At 41.3% G+C, this 23,406-nt stretch overlaps 2 protein-coding genes across 6 annotated transcripts in view; one reads left to right on the top strand and one right to left on the bottom strand.

Moving 5' to 3' along the window:
• FANCM (FA complementation group M) overlaps positions 1-23,406 on the top strand; it is a 545,047-nt gene that overhangs the window by 2,375 nt on the left and 519,266 nt on the right. For all 5 annotated transcript variants that reach the window (XR_008822876.1, XM_056345041.1, XM_056345042.1 and 2 more), the window contains exons 3-4: positions 794-871; positions 1,552-1,710. Coding sequence is in view for 4 of the 5 variants with exons in the window: in XM_056345041.1 (XP_056201016.1) it covers positions 794-871; positions 1,552-1,710 (237 nt within the window). In the remaining variant the exon portion in view is untranslated. The remainder of the gene's footprint in view (positions 1-793; positions 872-1,551; positions 1,711-23,406) is intronic.
• On the bottom strand, positions 3,686-17,553 carry LOC130152103 (heme-binding protein 1-like). Its single transcript, XM_056345063.1, has 5 exons — positions 17,240-17,553; positions 10,861-10,952; positions 9,439-9,580; positions 7,883-8,066; positions 3,686-7,435 (listed from the first exon to the last, which is right to left on the bottom strand). The coding sequence occupies exons 1-5, from the start codon at positions 17,463-17,465 to the stop codon at positions 7,264-7,266; spliced, it is 816 nt and encodes a 271-aa protein (XP_056201038.1). The 5' UTR covers positions 17,466-17,553; the 3' UTR covers positions 3,686-7,263.

The raw sequence follows: 23,406 nt of genomic DNA, 5'->3' as shown, positions 1-23,406 counted from the left end.
TTGCGTCAGCTATAGCTGAGAGAAATCTCTTCTGTCACCCCTTGTCCATCCCCAGGGCTGTGAAATTGGCACGCTTTGTTCTCTGGTTTGGCTGTGCCTCTGGGTGATTTTCAGTAGAACTATCAGCACAAATGGAATTCCTCTTTAGTCTCTGTTCGCTTATTCTCTGCGCATTGCAAAGTGGGTCAGAAGTTCACTGACAGCTGGCAGAGTTCAACTCTGGGAGAATGAAGTAGGGAGGCAATTTGGTTGTTGCCTGAATGTTCAGCAGCAGTTGCGCTTGTCCCAGTTTTGGTCTTGGAGAGGGCTTGCGAACATGGGAAGTCTAAGGGATATCCAGCCATTTTCCCAATTGCTAATGCAACATTTTCAAGTAAGACTCGACTGAATGCTGGTTGGCATGGTGGTTATCATCTAATCTCTGTTCAGACTTCATGGGACTAATCATCCATGATTTACTTTTTCTGGGGGGGGGGGATGGTTCTTTAAACTTACTCTTTCCCAGCTTGCTTGAGTTAATGTGCTGTTAATCTTTTCTGTTAAATCCAGTGAAAAATCCTTTCATAATTTACCAAGGTGTTTCTGCTGAGTGGGACTGAGGTAATATACTTAATTGAGATTAAGTGTTCTTGCATAAAATGGTTATAAACTGAACACTTCCTGTTTTCCATTTCAATTTGGATATACTCTTTTTAGAATATTTTGTTAAGCTTTTTCTACTTAGTGGGTATTTTCCTTTGCTTATACAGTTAATCTCCTTTAAGGATATTAATGGAAATTTTCCTGGTTTTAGGTTGTAAGGGAACTAAGCAAACATACAAGTCAATTTCGGATCTTGGCTCTAAGTGCCACACCAGGCAGCGATACAAAGGTGAGTTACAACTACTTGCATAACTGAAATAATTTAAGTTTCAGTAGAAGCTAATGTTTAATGCCAGTTTGAACACTGTGCAGAATATTGAAGTCTGTTAGAATTCCGCATAAAAACTGAATCTCTTTGCAATCCATTAGTTGTTAAGGGTTTGTCTTTTTCATGCTATAGACTATTATTTCCTGATCTTTCTAAAAGGAAGTTAATACCTTCTAGTTTTTGAGAATACAAACCTACTTGAACCAAAAAGAATATACTCCCACTGCAAAATGGGTTTCGTGTTCTGTTCCATGTGGTGTACTTGCGTAAATATAAGTAAGGCTTATGTTTTCAGTCTAAGGTAGATGGACATCAAAATTCAGCTTAAGCTGCTAGCTCCAGGTTACTTCTCACTGGGTATTTCATAGTGCACCTAAAGCCAAAGGGAGAGTCCTGTCGCTCCAGCCCCAGTGCAATAGCATGCTTTTTGTATTAATGAACTTACCATATGGGCTGTTTGTATAATACTTGAGATCTTTAAGTGGAGAGTCTTTCATTTTTCATCTATAGTTAGTAGGTGCCTTTTCCTTACAATTATATTCAAGGCCTGCTAAAGTATGAAAATAGTTACTTTCATGTGATACTGACTTGCACTGTTGGAGTGTTAAGCAAATAGTCTTTTTTTGTGGCTTCTCTAACAGGCTGTGCAGCAAGTTATTTCCAACTTACTCATTGCTCACATCGAGTTATGTACTGAAGATTCTCCAGAAATTCAGCCTTATTCTCATGAGCGACAAGTGGAAAAAATTGTTGTTCCACTTGGTGAAGAATTGGTAGAAATTCAGAATGCTTACATCCGGGTGAGTTGTTCCATTTCTTTGTTGTTAAATGGACAGTGTCACTAAATACATAATCTCCCTTCCTATTTTAACATTTCTATCTAGACTAGCAATATCTTATAAAAGTAACACTTTTCTAGGCAATTAACTTTACCTTTGAGTATAAGGCAAAGAAAAAACCATGGTTTTGACTACAGCAGCTGCAGTTTCATTTTGCCAGGTAACACTGGTGTAATTACTTAAATAGCTCTGGTGGAAAACTTAGTTGAATTAGTTTTCTTATCCTCTTTCAGGAGTCATTGCCAAGCTGACATGAGACCTAAACCAAGGGCTTCTAAATTTGCCTGAATTTAGTAGTATTAGGATGCTGGGAATGGCCATGCTTGTGTTGTCCAGGTTGTTGCCAGCCTTATGAAAATTGTATATTGACTGAAACGTTTTCTCTTAATAGGGAGTATTCTTTAGAGCTTTAAGTGATCTGTAAGTATACTTAGTTCTCCTTGATTTTTCTTTTGGTTGGTTGTTTTTTGGGGTTTGTTCATTGTTGTTGTGGTTTTGGTGTTTTTGTTTTTTTCTCTTGAGAGCTTTTTTCTTTTCCTTTTTACCAGTAGGCAATGTCCAAATACAGGACAGAGTAGCAGGGGCCAGAACTGTTGACACAGACCATTAAGTTGTCATTGACTGGCTCTCTGTGAGGTACCAGTAGACAAATGATATTACATAAGATACTACTGCAAAAAGTTCAAAATGCACGTTCTTTTTTTTTTGGTTAGAGACATTAAAAAAAAAATAGTATTAAGTCAGTATCAGACTGTTGGCCTTAGAGAATGTTTTCAGTTAAATGATTTTGGTATAGTTTATGTGAAGACCATTGGAAGGCAAACTTGGTCGTTCATTTTCTAGATTGAATTAGAGCAGCTCTTTTCAAACCGGTAACCTGAGAGTGTATTTAAATCAGGAAGTTCCACTGATAAGCTACCAAGAATTTTACAGATAATTTTGCATCACTGCAGGTGCCTCTGAATGTTCGCGTTGAATGCAGGCATTTTATTTGAGGTGTTTCACTTGAGATTTAAGCTGAAATAAGTTTGTAGGTTTGGCTAATCTGGTGTAATTGAGGAATATAGGCAAACACTGGCTAAACTGTCGCTGTGGTTTCAGCGTTTTCTATTTCCTTTCTTTGATCTGGTATTTGCATTTGTATTGCTACTGCCTTACTTAGGAAGTACGACTTGTGAAAACACAGAAGGTATGAAAGGATGGTGCCCCAGCCTTTTCTAGTGCTGGCAGCAAGCCAAGCTTTAGTCTTGAAGATCTCAGCACTTTCAAAAGTGGCTCATATACTTCAGTTGCTGTGGAGGTATTTCTGTAGCTGTGGAGTTTTCAGCAGCACACCTGTGGACCTTTGTCCGTGCCCTGAAATTAAATTACATCGTTTACTGTGCTCCTGCGTTCTGGCCTTTGAGCAGTTTGAGATCAGGGTATGTGAGTGCAGCCACAGAAGCAGCAAGTATATGTTGCATTATCCTTGTCCCTTGCCAAAAGAATCAGGAAGTATGTTCTGTATGGTGTCAGGATTTAAGAGAAAACTCAAATGCTTGTGTCACTCTCTGTGAAGTATTGCTTCTCTACAATTTGATTCTGAAACCAGTCCTACCCTAGCCTGTGCTGCAGTAAGAATTGTGGGAGACTGTGCTGGACACAACAAAAATGGGGTTGCAGATGGCCTCTGCAGTGAGGAGGAGTGAGTTTGCTAGCAGACCTGCTGACTGCAGCACAGAGACTCCAAATGTATGTGTTTATTTCGAAGAGTGCAGGGCTTTTGAAAGTTATTTAAGTTTTTTGATGTCTTAGAGTGACCATCTCAATTTTGGGGCTTAAACAGCTCTTGTAAAATCAGAATAGCAACTTGTGACTTCCGCTGCTCCCATTCAAAGGAAAGATAGCAAAAGGACTCGTGTCTTACAAAAATGAAAGCCAGGTGTACACTGCACAATACAATCATTATCTTTAATTTTGACAAACAGTAACAGTAAACAAGACAACACTTCAGTGAAAATGAAGGACAGTGTGAAACAGCACAATGCAATAACACAACGGGAAAATTATATTTGTGTACATACAATAAGCAAGGCCCTGAGTATCACAATAGCTGGAGTAAACTTCTTAGGCACTAATGCTTGTTTGAAAAATACACAGTATGCAGGACAACATTTATCTGTTAAGGCTACTTAATTTAATCTTCAAAAAATATGGGTGAATTCTGTTTTATTATCTCCTTTGAATAGTGGAAATCTAATAACTTCAAATTTAAAATCCATTAATTAATGGCTTACAAAGTAGAGCCACAGATGGATAATAAAATACCTATTCCGATAACAGGAGATAACCATGCTTGACATAATGTTTTCAAACTGTCTGAAATTATGTATTTGAGTAACAGTGATGTTTCCGTGGCATTCACTGGTGTAACTATTAGGTAAGCTTTATTTGTGTGTTGGTTAAAACCTGCAATTCTTTATGCCCGTGCTTGTGAGGGCCAGTTACGGAGGTTGCTGTGACATTCCATAGCCATAAAGTGTATCTTCAAACTTGAGATTAATGGGTTCTTTCCCAGCAGCAGAAGCTGTCTAACATAAGTCAAAATAAATACTATCTTGGAATTCACAGTTTTACATAAAACAACACTGAACACTTTGCTGCAGTTAGGATATCAGCACATTCAGATAAATTATTTTTATATTTCAGTAACAAGAATGTTTCTATAACATACTGACAAGTAGCTGAGTCACAGAAGTATTTAGGTGAAGATTGCCTATGGAAAGAGACATAAGATATAGCAAATGCTTTTTGCAATAGACATTTAAAATGTAAAGTATGTACAAACCAGTACTTTATGGTGAGAGGATTTAACTACTTTCAACAGCTATGATACCGCTGTGCCAAAGCATTAATATAATTGGCAAAAGCAATCAAATTGCAAAAACTTCCTCAGTTTGCCATAAAATCTTGTCAAAGGTGAAAACTTTTTATTGTCTCTTGTGAAAATATTTGGGAGGCCAGATGAGGGGAAACCAAAACCTGTTATTTAATGCCTCCCTGGGCCTTCTACTCAACTTTGTTTTTAAAAACATTGTCATTAATTTGTTAGCTTTCACTTTAATACTGGCTGGCATTTCCAGCAGTCTGAGGAAATGTTAAAAATAAATAAAAAGCAAAATAAATAAAAATCAAGAGGGATACGATCCAACATATTGAAAAGGAAGTTGTTGGTTTTGGTGTTTTTTTTCCCCCCCCTCAGGGCCATGATCCTGTATCTCAAACAAACTGAGAAGAATAAGAGACGTGACAGGTACCTTCATAGTCTCCTTCTGTTAAGTAAGAATTCCTTTGATGTGCATTTAAATTAGCACAACAGACAAAGCGGTTCCTACTTGTGGCCACAACTGACACAAGCATTTGTCCTGTCACCTGGCAAACCAGACTTGATAGCTTTCTGGCTGGAGTAAGAAAGGCCCCAAACCCACTGTCTTGTTTTGAGATCCCCCCCACCTCAGTTTAACATCCAGTTAATTTGTGGCAATATGAATGTCTATGAATGCTGGACTAGTGCAGGGTATCTGAACAGCTACAGGTTCAGAAGAAGCGAGGATTGCTGTTTTGGTTTGGGGTTTTCTTTTTCCCTCTTCCCCCCAGACTATCAGTTTGTTTGTATTAAAACTAAGGCTTTTCTCTCTCCCCCCACCCTTCTCCTTGCTGTCTCCCCAGCAGATCTGTGGGCAGCAATCACCAGAGGGCACCTTGGTCATGCTTAAGCCCAGTCAGCCAGGGCCAGCCAGCACTCTCTGATCCTGCTGCTCAACAAGAGGTTTTAGGTTAAGCATAAAGTTGGTTTTGTGCAGCAGAGCGCCTTATGGAACTGGGATGTTTAAAGTTCTTAAGACCTATACGTTCATTCAGAAGTACTACAGAAATTGGTTTGGCTTGCCAGCTGACTACTGTAAAGCTAGCAGACACTGGCTCTGGTTGCAGTTCGTATGTTGTAACTGAAGAACACAAAAGCTCTATTTAAAGCCTAAATCCTGTAATCCATAAATAGTGCTGGTGATGCACTTAATGTCTTTGTATATAAAATTTAATTTACTTCTACTAAGATTAAACTCTACCTTTGTATCCGTAAGAAAGAGGAGACATTAAGAAGTGATTTTTGAGAGCAAAACTTTGCTACCCCAATTCTCCAGAGCAGCAGGCACTCTTTAACTGTGGTGAACAGCAAAGTGTGCATGCTGCTCTCAGACCTGATGTGCACAGAGCTGTGTCAGCTTGGCTTTCACTCACAGTGTGCCAGACCACCAGCTGTCTGCTTCAAGAGTTATCATATGGATGAAGGGTAAAAGAAACAAGCTGTAACATAGAAAATTAGATATTAAGAAGGGAAAAATTCTCACAGTGAGGATGGTCAAATACTGGAGTTGGGCCCAGAGGGGTTATGGGCTCCTTATCCCTGGAGATAAGTAAAATCTGGGGGTGTGAGGCCCTAAGCAGCCTGCTCTGCCAGCAGCGCGGGCCCTGCCTTCGGCAGAGGGCTGGGCTGGGTGACTGCCAGAGGTCACTTCTAGCTGAATTTTTTTCTGTGATTCTGTGAAGTATTTGTGTCACTTACAACATTAGTAGTGTGGTACTGCCATAAAAGTGTAAAAGGTACTGAACAAATTAATGACTTCAGCTGCAGTGTTTTAACATTCAGCAAAGCTGTAAGAAGAACATGCTCAGAAATCTGAAGAGTTAGAAATAACCACTTTCTATTAAGGAATGCCAAATATAGTCATGGCATTACTATGTGTGTGTGATTAAGGTAACTTGTAGTTTTTGCTATCAAAACTTTAGTGAGCAGTAAGACTGTTCTGCTTTCTTGGCCTCTTCTCAAAGTTAGAAGTACTTTGGTTGAATGCTTTTTGAGGTAAGCATTAAGAATCTCTGTTCCACAGATGATGATGTTAAAAGCAGTCAGCATTGGCCTACTCTTACTCCTTGGTTTAATCCCAGTGGTCTAAATCTGGTAGTTACCTTCAGAAATTAAGACCTGAACATTCTTTTCCTGAAGCGTAGCCTGCACGTGTGAGGTGGTTTTACTGTGTGTCCCGCTGAAAGCCCCACCAGGGTCCTTGTGTAGCTGGTGCAGCACTAGGTGGCTAGGGTTGGGGGCTCCAGGGTCTCCCCTAGCACTGTCCTAGGCCACCAGCAGTCTAGAGATGCTAGTAAGGGGACGAGGAGAGAGGTCTCTGTCTCCCTTATCTTGTTAAAAAAAAAAAAAAAAGATAAGGTGAACTAACTTTTAAAGTGCTAAATATCTCCATTAAAAATTGTGTAAAAACTGTAAAAGTTGACACAGGAAACTGTTTCAGGTGTTACCTCTGATTATTAAATTGGAGCGATTGCCTTGCTAAACTGGCTAAAAGCCACATGTCTAAAATCTTTGAGGGTCTGACATCTAGTCTCATGCAATTCACGTGTAAGATTCTGCCAGTAAATCAGAACTGATTCTTGTGGCTGACGAGCATCGGAAAGGGGAGGCTATGGTCTCTGGAGGAACCAGATCTCGTTGTGTCGATTGGCAGCAGCTGGGTTTGTATATCCTGCAATGATGAATGTATCCTGCAAACATAACTCGGGACTCTCCAGAATTTCTGCCAACAGGTTTATTTCTCTCATTATAGAGTCTTCATTGGTGATTCCTCTGAAGCTCCTGTAACAATCAACTTCATATCAAGTTCTTTTTAATACCCACAGTTTTTCCAGAGCCTAGACATGCCTCCTAAATCATTTAGTCATGTTTCACAAATGATACTGTCTGACTGTGATTGATCTCAAACAGATAACAGGGTTGGGGTTTTTTTTCTTAAATTTTCAGTGATATGTCAGGCGCTTTGTTCCCAGCTACACAGAGTAGTCTGTGCTTTGAGATGCTTGTTACATCTCACACTTACAGATGCATCATTTTACCAAGTAAGCTCGTAACCGTTATTTCCTGAATATACCAGTTTCATGAAGCAGGCAGCTTTTAACCATTCCTGAAAATCAAGTTTTACCATTTATTAGCTTTTAGAACTTGATTCAAGAGACATAACATGCCCAAATTGAAAACTGCATCTTTTTACCTTTTCTACCAGAAAAAAATTTAAATGGTTCTTACCTACTATAAACAATAGTAGAAGGCCATTCTTCAATGCTGATGTCAGAGTCAAAAGGGTGAGGTGGCTCATCCTGCAGCACTTCAGGCAGGTAGTACGCTACTGTCACTGACTGTGTCATCGCCGATTGAGATTCATTTGTATGGACTATGGTCACAATGGGTATTGTTATCCCCAAGTACAGTCCTAAGGAGACATACGTGATTTCTTAAAAAGACAAAAAAAAGTCTACATACTGTGCTCCACTTCTGAACTCATACTGAATAATATAAAGTGAGTACCACAGAGCAGTTTTGTTACTAAAAGGAATTCAGTAGGATGTTTTAGAAAATGGAGTTGTGTATTCTGACTTGGAAGTAGCATTTTCTTATACTTTGTAGTCTGTGTGTATATATATATATATCTCTCCGTAAAACTTACATGTGCAAATGTGTGTGCATGTATGTCTAAAATGCAGTATATGGTGAGCTCTCCTATCTTCATGTAGGGTGAGGAGTTTTAACTTCTGTCTCTTAAGAGGGTTGTGTTTGTCTTGTAAACTGACCTTATGTCGTGATTTAAATATTTGGGAGCAAAGAACGTAGTTGAGGTAAAAGGGCTGCCTTGTGAATTCACTGAGAATTCGCTGTTACCAAAATGTTGCTATGTTCTTGGAACGCTATAGGAAAAGGTTGGCTTTCTTGACTGTGCAGGTAGCAGTGATGACTAGGCGTGGGTTCTGTACACAGTTTGAAAACAAAACCTGCACTGTTCTGGAGCCAAATTTACTTTTAAACGATGTAAAAGTGTTAAAAGAATGAGGAGAGTGGGGAAAATACCTGATTAAGGCAAAGCTTTTGTGATCAATGCTTTTAGTTTCTTGGAAACAAAATTAAGGTTTGACTTGATTACAACCCACGTGCTACTACAGAACAAAACACTGGCCATTGCAAGACTTCTTAGTCAACTGGAGAATGAAAAAATGAGAACTGATGGCTGGAAGTTTGAAACCAGATCAAACTGCATTGGAAACTAGGTGGATGTTTTTTATGCAGGCACAAGGACATTGTGGACTTGCCATTATTTTAAAGTTCTTGACTTAAAACTGGATTATCTTTCTGGAAAACATGCTTCGACCACATAAATTTTTGGTGTCCATTCAGACATGCACAATTTAAGTATCATAAACTAAAATGGAGGCAAAACATTATAGTCTCTTCTGGCCTTACACTCTGAGTAAATCAGTACTGCTGTGAAAACTAAACCACTAAAATTCTGTAGTGAAAGCCTTATTTCTAGCTGACAGCTGTACAAAAATAGCCATTGTTAATACTCAGGCAGTTGTCACAATGGCCCTGGAAACAGGGATGGCTTCCTGCAGATGTTCTCTTCTAGCACATACACAGAGGAAGCAGCACTTTGGTTTAGACTCTGCTGGAAAGGCTGTATTGTGGGAAGATGTCCCTCTAGGCAGGGTGGTGTGTTTGGAAAAAGCTAATAAAAGTATCTCCCCAGTTAGGACATGCTAGTGCATAAATACAGTGTTTTAACTTTAATGTAGAATTGTGGTACCAATTACCTGAGGAATTCTGCTCACAAATGTACCTCATAAGCTTCATGAATCCAAGGCATATGCTCTGTTCATACTGCTTTTCTTTCATTTTTATACAAGCCCACTTGGCTTTTCCATATTGACGTTTTTCATAAAGCAGATCTCCAAGCTGCAAGCACAGTAAGATAACAATTTTGTATTTTAAGTTAATCATCTAGAAAACCCAACCAAACAAGTAAAAGTCAAACAGTATTTCAGTGCTTTACTTACGGCATCAAGAAATCAACTTCTCCAGGTGTGTGACCAGGAGAATGGCAAGCATAAGGAATGATTTTAAGTCTGTGCCAGCTGTACCTTAAATGCATACTATTTAATACTTACATGCGTTTAATTTCAAGGTCTAGGCTGGCATATAATTAGATAACCAAAACCAATGCAGTGTGTGCATCTTCCTTGAATGGAAGAATAACTATTTTCAACTGTTTCAGCTGTCGGTGAAATGATCTTGAATGTGAATTGCAGTTCTCATATAAGTCAAGAAGGGGTATGCTGCTGATCTTGGACCAAAACTTATTTCAACATTCTTTAAAATAAGAACCTGTCATCTTCTGGACTTGCAGTATTAAACATTTAGTTGCAATTAACACTGAATAACCTTATTTTTTTATCTGCAGTTATTACAGTAGTACTAAGAAATTGCTTTCAAGCATTTAATTACAACATAAATAGCCAGGAGTCCCAAACTGTATAGTGAAATATACTCACATGAAATATAATCAAATTGTGATATTTATATGTTTGAATTGTATAGCTTTGCTTAAAAGAAATGTGACAAGAAATCTTCATGTGTGGTTGGTAAAGATTTTCTTGATTTGTCATATATTGAAAGTTAGACACTTGTTTGCACATTTCCTGAGCTACAAACAATTTCCTGGACATTAATTTTAAATTTTGATTAGAGGGTAAGATGGTTTTGATAAGATGGGTTTGGAAATTGCTGCTTTGTTTGATAATGATCCATGATACAAAAGTACATGTTTGGCTTTAAGTTCAGATATTAATCTCATTCAAGTACTCTTTGCTAAGGTTTGATTAACATGATCATGTAAAGAAGCAAATGCATTGATTTAAATGAAAATAGGTATTTTCTTTCAAATGTCAAAATACAAGGGGTTTTTGTTAAATTAATTATAAAATGTCATAAATGTGTAATTTGGTCATCTGCTGACTTCCCTGATAGTTAGTTTCTGCTTTCCAAAAGGGAAAAAATTTCATATGTAAAAATGGTGAGTTGTTAAAAATGAGTAGTTACCCCATTGTAATGCTTTGTGCTTCTGACGTTAAAAATCCTAGATGGTTAAAATAATTTTCTAAAGAAACATATTTTTGGAAGCTAGGTATTAATGTTGAAAACATTGTTAAAACTTCAACTGGGAAGGGAAACAGTACCTTTTCTTTGCGGTGGATCAGAGTAAATGGGATGGTCTGTCTCTCCTGGGGGTTGTTGTTTCTAGTCAGCTGCTGAATTGGCTCTGCCATGTCTGCAACAACAAACCACACTTCCATTTTTAGACATGAGGCTGTAGAAATAAAGATTAAATGTGTTTCATTCTGTCCCTTAGTTAAACTTCAGGGAACATTGTAACAAGTTTAGGTTGTCCTTCGATACTAACGGAAAAGGTTAACTGACTTCTGTCTCGGTACTGCTAGAAACAGCTTTCACTCCTGCTCTGCATATATGACAAATATACACCTGCCTATGGGAAGCCTTTGGCGATGCTGGGCGTTCTGGCCCTGTACAGATGATGTTGCCAATTCTAGCAACTCTTTCATGGTGGATTGATGTGTATCCGCATGAAGAAGTAAATTGAGTTGCCTGCTCTTGATCACAGGTCCCAGGAAATACTACTGTGCAAACTCAGTCTTTCCAAAAGATGTCTTACGTCTAATATTTCACTGTATGTTTGAAATTACGCACTTTTCAGTGCTACCTATTAGTTGGGATATACATTGAGTGTGAGGCCTGTGTTTTTGCTCAGAAGCCACAGTGCTGGAGCCGTTGGTGCAGCCCAGGCTGGCTGTTAGCCGAGTGTCCTGGCTAGCCTGGCCATTCCTGCTGCCCAGGTACCACACTGCTTTTCCCTGGGATGCACTGCCAGCTGCAGTCTCTGCAAGTGATAAAACAGAAACTGATGGAGTATGCATTCCAGCTGTGGGGATCCAGCTTCAGTGATGAAAAGTAGAGTTTTGCATTTTAAGTGAATTGCATTTTATATATATATATATGTATGTGTGTGTATATAATTTTCTTTTTAATGCAGGCCCTTGAAGGAGGGGAGGACTGCAAAATAAAATGCAAGCAAATGTTTTCATTAAGAAGTAGAGAACATGAACTTTTGTTTGTAGTTTCAGAAGGAGACCGCACAGAACAGGACACATGCTATATCAGCAAGACTGCAGTCAGCCAGTCAAGGGAGGTGACTGTTCTGTTTGGTTCTCTTGAAGCTGCATTTCACATGCTGTGCCTGGTTTGGGGCTTCATGGTACAGAAATTGCATTGATGAACTCGAGATACAGCTGGTTAGGGCAGGATGAAGTGCAGAAGGGTCTGGGAGAACTGGATGTGCTCAGGCTAGAGGACAGACAATGAAGGTGAGGTGTGGAGTGGGGACTGAAGGGCAGAAATTATAGATGAGGGAGGAGAAAAGTGTCCTGTTAAGTGAAAGAAATATAAGATGAGGAAACTTAACTCCTCAATGTATACTTCACTAAAGAACTACTTCTTAACAAGACACATGATTGTTTAACAAAGAAATTGGAACATAAATTTGTGCTAACACAGTTGCTTTTTGTTTCGCAGTAGTTTTATATGTATGTGCTGTCTGATCAGCCAAGTACATTAGATGAAAGGTTTTATTTCAGTTTGGAAGGGGCAGAAGACTGTTGACTTAAAGCAAATACTAACATTCTAGCAAAACTATAACATAATATATATTATGGTAGGAATACAGCAAAGCAAGTTTCAGTGTTCTGGCTGTCAGGATCCGATACATCTGGCGGAAAGAAATAGTGGTTCAATGTTCTCAAATAGCCATAGTCCACATAAAGCATTAGTAAAGATGAAATGGAACATACCAACTTCATTTAACTAACAGGGATGGTGTATGTTTGGCATGCTTTTTATGTTTGCTGTTGCCTGTTGTCTTGCCCTTTGGAACAAGAAGGACTCAGAGTGCAGTCTAACATGTCATCATTTCTGGTCTGAGTTTGCACACTGTGGTGGCAGATCATTATGTGAAGGAGAGTGTTAATAGTTGATAATTGCTGAAGTACTCTTAAGCACCTGCATGCTCACCAATACTGAGATGGAACTGAAATGTGCGGTGACTTCTTTAATGATTCTCGTGATTTGTAAGGAATGAAATAGCAAAGCTATCCTATTGTTTCTAGATGTAGTGACACTAGTAGTCATCCAGTCTGTAGTAATCATTATACTCCTAGCCAAACTCAAATGGATAGAAGGAGCAAAAATATATTGCACTTGCATATATAATACTAGCGTATTCTAGTACTTCTCCTACAGTTTTGTCATTTAAATGTGGTTGGATTAGGTGTGTTTGCAACTGTTGTTGTCTTGACATCAATTCTAGCTGCAGTTTATAAATAAATTCTGCTTAGATGTTGTTCCCTAACAGACAGGCTTGGAAACTCTATATACAAGTTTAATCATAAGAATGGAAAGACTCATTTCCAAAAGAGTATTTCCTTGTCTTTCAAAGTTCAAGTAACAGACATTTGTGTACTTAGATACAGATTAGAAACTTAACTTTTATGTACAGTGTTTGAAAGTCTGGTTGTGAATTTCTGCCATACTCTACCTCACGGTACATACCAGATGTGCATGAAAAGGACTAAAGTTTCAACTGAAGTAAGAGCCCTTCTCTTGGGTGTTTTAAGTGCCTCAGTATCTTAAGTAGAAAAGTCAGGATGATGGGGCAGGAGAGTATAATCCATGTTTCAGAGAAGAGGAGAATTAAGATGCAGGAGAATTAACGTGGCCTTGGTCACTTTAGTAAATCTGTAGCTGAGCTGGGAATCAAACCTACATCTCCTGGCATTCCATCCAGTGTAGGAGTTTTAGGTTTAAGACTATTTGGAGTAGTAAAGATCCCTTTTAATGAAGGGGGAAAGGCTACACTTCAGTTAATTTTTAACATTTTTTTTTTTTAAAACGTCATTGGAAAACATTTAAAATTAAGTAATAACTGATATGTAAAATTGATCTCTTTGGAGGCTGAGAGAAAAATAATTGTAGATTAGACTTCAGCACTGAATTTTCCAGAGTATTCAATAATTAAGAAATGTTTTAGGACTCTAGAAAAGTTAACTCTATTTTTAGATCCCTTTATTGATAGGATCTTGATTGCAGGGCTTTTAAAAGTTTTTCTTCCTGCCCCCCCCCCCCCCCCCCCCCATTATTGCACAGGATAGGGATTGCAACTAATTAAAGTCCTTTCAGGAGTTTTATTCTTCTGTTTGTGAATCCCATGCCTGTCAGGCAGGACAGTATAACATTTGGATTATAAGTATTTTAATCTGCACAATACTTAAGACTATACTGCCAAAAGCAAGTGAGTTGCTCCATTTACACATCCAAGCTTGCAAACTTGAATAGTGGTGTGACAAAACAAGGCACGATGAGCTGTAGCAGTGCAGCTAGGTAAAGGCTTGGCTCAATTATATTTCAAAATTGTGATTACAGTTGCTACTATAGGTAGGTATTGTGAAAGTGGCATATCTTTACTAAGGGATTTATATAGATAGGACACACTTGACAAGACTTGTTCATAGCAGCAAGATTGAACAGTATTTAAATTGTTGCATTTCTTAATTTGTGTCTGACTGGACCTGTTGGGAGTATCACTGAAGCAGGATATACTTGTCAGCTGCACCCTTAAATAATGTACATGCACATGAAACTTTGTCGTTCTGGAGTAGAGGAGACAGCCTTTGTAATGATGGGAACCAAAATCTTGATTCTGGAGAGAACTAGTAGACATGCCCCTTGGAGAGAACAATCCAGAAACAGCTGTGGGAGGTGCCTATGAGCACTGTTGGGGACGCAGGCTCAGGGCTGGGCTTCAGCATGGGGCTGCACACCAGGGTGACCTCCAGCAGCAGAGGCTTTAGTCTGTTCCCCCATACTTCCTTCAGCAGACAGGGGTTCTGGCTGGTACAGAGGCTGCTGGGCTGCCCCTTACATGAGGTAACCTCAGCAAGGGGGGTATGTTGGAATTGTTGGAAAACCACCTGCCATTCAGAGCTGAAGTTTGATCTGGAGCCTGGGTACTTGACCTCAGAGCACACCGGTTTGTATGCTGAGTGTCGTTAGACAGCTTTACACTTCAGCAAGCAGATGTTTCTGATGGGTAGCAGCTTTCCTGAGCTTGCTTGTTAATGGATGTTCATAAATTGAAACTAGAATTGAGAAATTTAAAAGTAACAGCTCTAGCATGTTTTCTGCTTCTACTGGGAGTAGGTAAAATACAGTTTTCAAGCCAAGAAAGTTAGATTGTACCTTTCTGCGCCTTTAATTTTCTCTTACCTTTTGGTTGTAGGTATGGCATAGGCCAGTCAGTCAGTCTACGGAATTAAGATCTTGCTAACAGTGATAAAGTGCAGTGCCAGCCATATAAGTATCCGTTGTTCTTATCTTGCAAAATATCTTGGATTATCTTTTTTTTAAGAATGCTTGCAGTGTTCCTGTTATCTTTAGAAGGTGCTAACATAAGCTATGAAGCAAGTAATAATTTAGAAAGCTGGACTGTCACCATAGAACAAAACAAGTGTCAAAGCCTGAGAGGGATGGTGATGTTCTTATTTTGCAGACTTTACCATTAGACTACAAGAAACCGTGTTCTGTTGTTAGAGTCTTGAGTGCTCTGTTGGCACAGTCACCACGCTGGCAGTCAATAGTCAGCCAAGTAAAGCTCTTGTATTTTCTTGTATTGTGGTGTCAGTGACTCCAGCTGCTTGGATGGGGCACACCAGTCAGGAGAGATGCTCTGCTCCCTCTTGATGGGGGGGATTTCTCTCCCCAGAAAGTCATCTCTGTGGCCCCTCTGTATTCCCTGAGGCTCAAGTACATTTTAGCTGACTGGGTACTAAAGGTGGGTATAAAACAGTTAACTTAAACTTTGAATGGACCATGTAAACTACTCAAACAGCCTAAGAGAGTTTGCCATAGTTGAGATGTAGTCTGCTCCTGTCAGATAGCCCTGGGCAGATTTTTGTAACACTTGTTTAGCATTACAGAGTAAACCTTTTATAATACAGTAACTAAAATCTGGTAAAATGCTACTTTTGAACATATTTCCTAGACTTCATATCCTGCCTAATAAGTCCTAGACATTTCAGTGCTTCGTTTCACTATGTTGTCAGAATATATAATTTTGTGGGAAGGAATCTTGTTTTCTGCTGCACAAAGCTACTCTTAAGGAGCAACTTGGCAGCCATCTGTTCACCCCTCACTCATGTACAGGTAAATAGGGAGCCCCTCTCCTCTCCCCCTCCCTCTGTGCTCCTGCAGAACCTGAAGCTGCCAGATCCGATGCACGGGTTACAGATCCACAGCTGCTGGAGCTTGTGAGGCTACTGGGTGGCACAGCCGGTGCAGAGCACGCAGAGACCCCTCCTGCAGGGCACTGGGAACAAGGCAAGCCATGGAACTCTGCTCAGACTGACCTTGCTCTTTTAGCACCTGACAGGACATTAGTTTTAATTGTTAAAACGTTAGAAATATGAGACTTCCAGGCATGACTTGAAAAGGAGGTTGTACCCTGACTGCAGTGTTGGAATATAGAAAAAGTTTAAGTAAATAATTTCACTTTGGTAGCATCTAGTGCAGTCTGTTGTTCAGGGATTTGCTGCTTCCCACCCTCTTTAGGGGTGGATTTATCAGAAGAGCAGAGATGCTAAAGATCCTTTTCTGCTTCTGTCTGCAGGACAGAGCAGATGAGTTAAACTTTCTGAATGAGCCAAGTTTGCAGTTACTCTTTCCTGCTTGTTAGGAGTTACCTGACTTGTTATAGCCTTTCAGAAAGTTGAAAATAATTTTTTAATAAGGTAAACCTGGGAGGTTTACTGTCAAAAAGCAAAGTCCATCCTTTTACTTGTTTAATTCTGTGCTGTCTTTCATTTCAAGCATCTTTCCTTAAAGAGCTGCATCGGTACCAGGGAGATGTTCTTACGAGCGCTTTTGCAGGTAGTCAATTTAATATTTAATTAGGACTGAAAACTCACGTCAGTCCTTTTAGTCTAAGTGGGTCAATCCACTACTACTACAACCGCTTCTCTAAGCTAGAGAAATCCTTCGGCTGGCCCTGCGCAAAGCTCCTGCCGGGCTCTGTGCACCGACGCGTGCGGAGCTGGGACGGGCACTCCCGCGGTGCCCGGGGCTGCCCCGCCGCCCCGCTCCTGCCCCTGCCCCGGGCCAGCCTGGCCCTGCGGCCGGGGGCGCGGGGAGCCGTGCCTCGCCCCCTCCCCTGGGCAGGCAGCGGGGTGCCGGCCCCGAGGACGGGCTCCGCCGGGGCTCAGGGGGAGGTCTGGGGTGTCGGGGCCGATTGCCGTGGCCCCGCCGGCGGGGAGGGGGGCCCGGGAACCTGTCACCGGCGTGGGGGCAGCGGCTGGAGCTGCCGGCCGACGGTGAGCAATACCGGCGCCGGGGGCGAGCTCGCGTGCCGCCTCCCGGACGCCCCTGGCCCGGCGGCCGCCGTGGGCGTAAGCGGCTTGGCCCGGCCCCAGCGCTGCCCGGCGGCGCGGCTCTTACCCCGGGGCACGTCCACCTGGTGCCCTCGGCCCACGCTCTGCCAGTAGCTCAGCAGCCGCTCCTGCTCCTCGTCCTCCATGCGCTCGGCCTCCTCCTCCAGGCTGCTGCCGTTGCTGTGGTACGCCGAGTCGGGGCTCTCCTCCGCCATCCCGTCCAGGTCCTCCAGGGTGATCATGGCCGGGGCGCCCGGCTCCGCGCCGCCCATGCGGCACCCGCCCGTCTCCATCGCGCCCAGCCGGGGAGCGCTGCCCGCGCCGCCTTATGAAGGGCTCGCCCTGCCCGGGGATTTGAGGGCGGGGGGGCGGGAGCGGGGTGTGCCTGCCCTCCCGCGGGCTGCGCCCCCCGGGGCAGGGCTGCGGGGCAGGGCTGCGGGGCAGGGCTGCGGGGCAGGGCTGCGGGGCAGGGCTGCGGGGCAGGGCTGCGGGGCAGGGCGCTGCCGGCAGTCCTGGTGCTCTGTGGCTTCACCCGGTGCTGCAGGCAGGATCCGAGCAGCACAGATGGGAAAGAAGCTGGTGTTTCGTATGTGTTTTCGCATTAACTCGTGCTCTCTTTCCTAGCCGTTCTCTTCATCGCCTTTTTCCCCCGCTGCTCTGCACGTCCTGTTAGTCCTCCTTCATTGTGATTTTCTTCTCCTATTTTCATACCATGCCAAAAAGAGAGATCTTTCGTTTTACTCGGGAGTGGAGTGTCTGTGAAGTCATTCCAAACTGGCTCCGGTTTGGAGTGCAAGAGCCATGGGTCATCTGGTTGTTGGAAGTCCAGCAGTGGAAGGTGACAGCTGCGTAATTTTGCCATTGCTGAGGCGAGCCTTTGTGAGAGAGGCGGGTGAACAGACCTCTTACGGGGATGGAAGTGATAATTCCAACAGGACCTGAATTTGAATCAGGAGTCTGTGTGGGTTCTATTTGTAGTTGTCTTTCATTCCAACTTTAACGTGAAGTAAGTGTTGTGGTCCTTCTTGCGCAGGCAGGAAAGGGGAACCTCTGGGCTTTTAGAATTTTAGAATAATAGGAAAACAGTCACCTCCCATACACTGTTGAGATGCTTGCACATCTCAAGGACAGCCAAAGGTTAGGGATGGAAGTGTTGACTCTGTGATGTGATGCTTAATCTCCCCCCTCCACCCCCACCCCCCTTTTTTTTTTTGTTTTTTTAATCAATATCTTTCTCCCAGGCTCAGCTTTGGTTACTTAACCCCAGGAGGTGATCTTGGTGTGACAGTGAAGTATTAATTGCCTTAGAAGCCAGAGACGTGCAAGTCCTGACTGTGTACTTCTGACACTACAGACTGAAATCCTGCTGTTCCTATAAAATGTTTCTTCTATCGGCTAAAGCTGACCAGCCAGGGACTGGTTTCTTTGAGAATTTGAAAATGGAGGAACAACTGCCGGTGGGAACATCCTGAGAGAACGGTTCTTTCCTAGTGAATTTGGCATGTGGGTTTTTCTGCAGAGAAGTGGGATGCACTGGTGGTAGTAAGTGAAGCAGGTGGTTCTGCCGTGAGGATGTTTGGCCTCTTGGTTGTGGGCAGCGTGTCAGAATCACAGACTCCTCTCTGATCTGAAATTCACTGAGAAGGCAAATCCTTGACACATGTTGGGGATGATACTTGCTTAAGTGTTTGGTTGTCTGATTATTTGATTTCATGGTCAGCTACCTAGTGTGCAGAATCACAGGATTCATTGAAAGCATGCCAAAGTAGACTATTTTCTGGCAGTTATCAGATTTTCCTCACAAATGTAGTGGTGAACTTCCTCTGCGGGGCAGCTACGTGGCTGTGGGTAGGAAGGTAGCTTGAAGTAAGGCACAATGTGAATTGATCCCTGTCACAGGTAGTTTCTACTTATACTTCAGTGCAGTGCTAACACTGACTTCAGTTTTGCGGGTAAGGAATTTTCCACATGATTTTGGAAGCTGGATTATTACTACCAAGTGAGGGCATCTTGACTTTTGGAGATTTCTTCCAGGAAGCCATTACTCTTGAAGAGCTGACTTTTTGAGGCAATGTGTAGAGACTCTTCCTCTGCCTATCCTGCATAAATAGTTCTGGCACTTTCTTGCAGAAAACAGTCCCAACTCTTTTGTTCAGGCATTTATTATGAGAATGAATAGTTGCTTACTTGAAATTATTTCTGTTTAGAGGATTGCCAAGCATCATTGCTGGAGATGAAGAAAAAAGAAACCAAAAATACAACCAAAAGAAAAATTATTTAAAATTACAGCTAAATTTCTCTGTGTGAGAAATGCCAGAGTACTGACTGGCTACCTGTGAGAGAGAGACTGACAGGAGTTTAGGATGCTATTTTAAAGATCCACCTGCAGGAATTACTGTGTGTGTATTTTTTTTTTTTGTCTTTGGTTTGTGATATGCTTAGAAATTATGTACAAAGGACTACATTTTATAGAGTACTGAAGATGTATGGTGGGCTGTGTCTAGATGCTGCTGTCAGCTCAGATAATAGAGTAACTGATTGTTACTGGATTTGAGCAAAGCTAATTTCTGTTGTATGTTTTTCCCCCACTAACTTGTTAATTTTGTTTGTGACTGCTGGCTAATAAATAGTCACTCTTGAAATAACGTGGTTTTGGTAGTGCTGTATTCTTTGTGCTTTCCTGGCAGGTTATATCTCTGCATATATAAGAAAAATAAATATTCAGTCTTGCAAGTTGAGACTACGAAGCATCCTCGGTAGGGTGCTTCTTTCTATCTGATGGCTAAGCGATGACATTTACTGGGTGGCATATTGATATAGAAGAGCCACTTATAAACTCTCAAGTGAAAGAGTAAAAATGTTCTTGGTGAAATTAGTTGAAAAGTAAAAACTGTGTAGACCTTTTTTTGTAACTTTTAAGAAATGAAAATGCTGCAATAGGAGAAAACCAAGGTGCTAGAAGAGGACAAAGTGTTATATCTTTTTGATGAATACCAGCCTCCAGGGAAGAATGGTATAGGTCCAGTGTGTAACAGGCTCCTGGAGAGCGGGAAGACTGTGAAGTGTCTGAATGAGTTAATATAAACTTGACAACAAAACTTTCAGAGGTGCCAAGATCATTACTAGGCTGATCAGTATTGGTTCTGGAGAATTATAAGGTCACCTCAGAAACACTGCGCCCTGCTGTGTCCCTGCTGCTTTATTTTCGTTATTGGAAAGATAAGAAAATGTCAGTAGAAAGCTTACACAAAATAGCACTTTCCTCTTTCTTGTTTAGAGTTTGTTTGTCATGGCTCTGAAGTTTTACAGGGAGAATAACTAAAAGTGAGCACTAGTCATAGCTCCAAATGCCTTTCTCTGTTGCCTTCCCTGTCAGAAACCCAAATACTTTTTTTCTGTTGATAGTTGTCCTCCTTCCCTTCTTTGATGTACTATACTATGGTTTGAGAGGCTTCATCAAATGTTTATGTTTAAAGTACAAACTTTATGTACTTTGTGGGCCTGAAAGTTTTCTTTAGTCAGGTAAAGAATACCCATATGCTGCCCTAGCTCATCCGTGAGATACCGCCCTGGGGCTGGCCTGTTCTCCTATCGCTGCTGGGCTCTGTGACCCCAGGTGCTTTCATTTTTGATGGATTCTCAAAATCCTCTCACTAAGCCTGCAGTTACGGTTGGCAGTGACTAAACATGGTTTGTTACTGGGACTTCCTTCTGGAAGTTACTTTCAGGAACATCAGGTTTTCCGCACTGACACGTCTCAAGATAGGTTTGGGTTTCACAAACCATGCTTTCTATTTTCAGTCCTAAAACAAAACAATGAATGCTCTAGATCTTCATCTGACCTTCACTGGGGCTGCTGTTCCCTGGAGCTGTAGAAGGCCCTGGCTGCATTCACGCCTTCCTGAAAAGTTTTTGCTCTCCCCTCAGACAGTATGATCACAACTCTGTTGTGAAGACTTGTGATAGATACACCTTCTGAGCTGGTTTTCCAGCTGTGGGTGGTGGGGCCAGAGCCTGGAAGAAGGTGATTCTTTCCCTTTCTTGTCTTCCTTCACCCTCTTTCTTGAAAACTTGAAAATCTGGAACAGAGCGGTAACAGTGTGATGTCCATGTGGTGCACAGCCACAGCACAAATCTTTGAGTTCTGGAGTTGCTTGAGTTGCTTCCATGCCCTTGGTTTTAGTGGTCCCTTGTTAAGGCAGGCCACTGTGTCGGTGGTCTGTGTTCACATTCTCGCACACCTGTAGGTGTGATGGTACCTCACCACCACACAATGTAGTCTCATCTTCTTGCACACCAATTCTGCGTCTGCCCCAGCACGTTTGAAAGGTCTCTGTGGTCTGTTGGGCACTGAAGATGGCTGGAGCTGGGTGAGTTGGGAGAGCAGGGAAAGGAGATGAAGGGAGGTGACAGCTCTATTTAAGTACAGTGTGACTGTATAAAAAACCAAACAGTCAGGTGTATCAGTTGAGGCTGGGTGTGCTGTGGAGAGCTTCTGGCGCTTAACCTTTCCTGTGGATAGAAGTGGACCTCCTGAGCCTCTGTTTTGTGAAGATACAGTCTGCTTAGTGGCTGGATTCTCTCAACCCCCTCCTTCTCCACTCTGAAAAAAAAAAAAAAGGAATACAAGCAGTTATTTATGTGTGGCAGATTTCTTGGTTTTCTTTGGTAAAGAAGGCTTGCAAATCTGCAGTAAAATAATTAGGCCGGGTCATTTCTTTAGAGCCTTTGTTTTTTACTGTGCCAAGAGAAAAGAGGTTAATAGCAGGGTTTTTTAGTGGGGTGTAGATGAAACAGTAACGGTTCTTTGCCTTGCCAGTTCGGCTTGTAATGCTCATGGTGGTCCTCAGCTAATGTTGTAGCTCCAAATGGCAGGTCCTAAGCTAATCTCAGGTACATGCTTCACAAAATCAGCATGATTTGCTGTGGAAGATACCTTGTTCAGCAAAAACCTCTGTGTTCTTGTCAAGTTTAGTGCAGTACGCAACAACTTTGCCACGTTGTCTGTTATATATTGGTAGGAAACCTGTCATCTTCCTGAACTCTATTTAGTGAGTTAGCAGAAGCCGTGAGTCCTAGTAAGCGGTTAATTTAAATTAGTTCTACAGTTCTGTTTTTAAATGGATAACATAAGGCTTAAGTGTTTTGGAAAGATTGAGGAGACTTTCTAGAAGTATTATCTTTTTAATTAAAAATAAAGGTACGGAGGCAAGATAAATGTAATTACTCTGAGTAGTGCTTGTTTCTGTGTCTCTTCTAAGTAGGTTATGTTTGCTGTTCCTTATTAGTTTTGAAGCTCCAGGTGACTGGATCCTGCTGTCTTCTATAATAGTCTTCCTTGGTTTGTTTTGCAGAAGGTGATTAAATCAGACAGGGGTGTACAATGAGCAAACAGTGACAATATAATTTTCTTACATGTTATAAACTAGGTCAAGGGATGAAACATAAAATTACGTGTAATGGAGATTTCTTTTTAAAAAGCTATGCAACAATTATAGGAAATAATAAACCAGTGCTGAACTATTATACTTATGTGGGCATTACTTTTTAATGAAAAAATTAATTTTTTTTCTAGAGAAACATATTTGTGTTCAGAGACTGACTTCTTTTCTACTACACAAGACATAGTTTAAACTTGGTCTTCAGCATTTCAAGTGTCCTCATGTCCAACTGTTTAGAGTTTGGTGGGAGGGTAAAGAGCTATTTCAGTGGCATCCCATTAAAATGAACACTGAGTTATCCCTTGCATGGTCAACATTTATTTATATTTTTAGAAATACTTTTTTTTTATAAGCTGGCACAAACATTTCTATTTCTGTCCTTTTAAAATGACTTGTCAGATATAGGCCAGATTCAAAAACAAACTGTTTGGTAAAAGGAAGTTTTGAATTTTAAACTCTTAAAACTAAACCAAATATGAGATATTAATTTCTTATGCATTTAGACTTCTAAGTGGCTTGGTGGATGTTCTTGACTGTATTTTAAGAAAAGATTATTTGATTTCTTTGTATTTTCTTTTCCTCTGGAAATTCCTAGCAATAGTGTAGTTTTCTGTTGGTGTTCACTTGTTGGAGTTACTAGTGTTAGTTGTTTGTTTGGTCTAAGTAATCCATTTGTGTTAATTAGAAGGAATGCTTCAAGATGGAGGTCTCTTGACTGTGCTTCGCTTTGCCCCGGTAGCCGTGTGAGGCAGTGACCCAGGCTCCCTGTAGGTAAAGGTAAACCTGAAGATGA

This window comes from Falco biarmicus, chromosome 7 (assembly GCF_023638135.1).
Source record: "Falco biarmicus isolate bFalBia1 chromosome 7, bFalBia1.pri, whole genome shotgun sequence".
NCBI classification, from domain to species: Eukaryota; Metazoa; Chordata; class Aves; order Falconiformes; family Falconidae; genus Falco; species Falco biarmicus.
The sequence above is the reverse complement of the archived record's forward strand: the minus strand, read 5'-3'. Positions and strand labels throughout refer to the sequence as shown.

Coding starts and splice junctions, on each gene's coding strand:
- LOC130152103 (XM_056345063.1), bottom strand. CDS start 17,465: ATGGAGACGGGCGGGTGCCGCATGGGCGGCGCGGAGCCGGGCGCCCCG. Junction 9,581..10,860: donor TGATCCACCGCAAAGAAAAG/GTACTGTTTCCC, acceptor CTGTGCTTGCAG/CTTGGAGATCTGCTTTATGA. Junction 7,436..7,882: donor TCTACTATTGTTTATAGTAG/GTAAGAACCATT, acceptor TGATTGTTACAG/GAGCTTCAGAGGAATCACCA.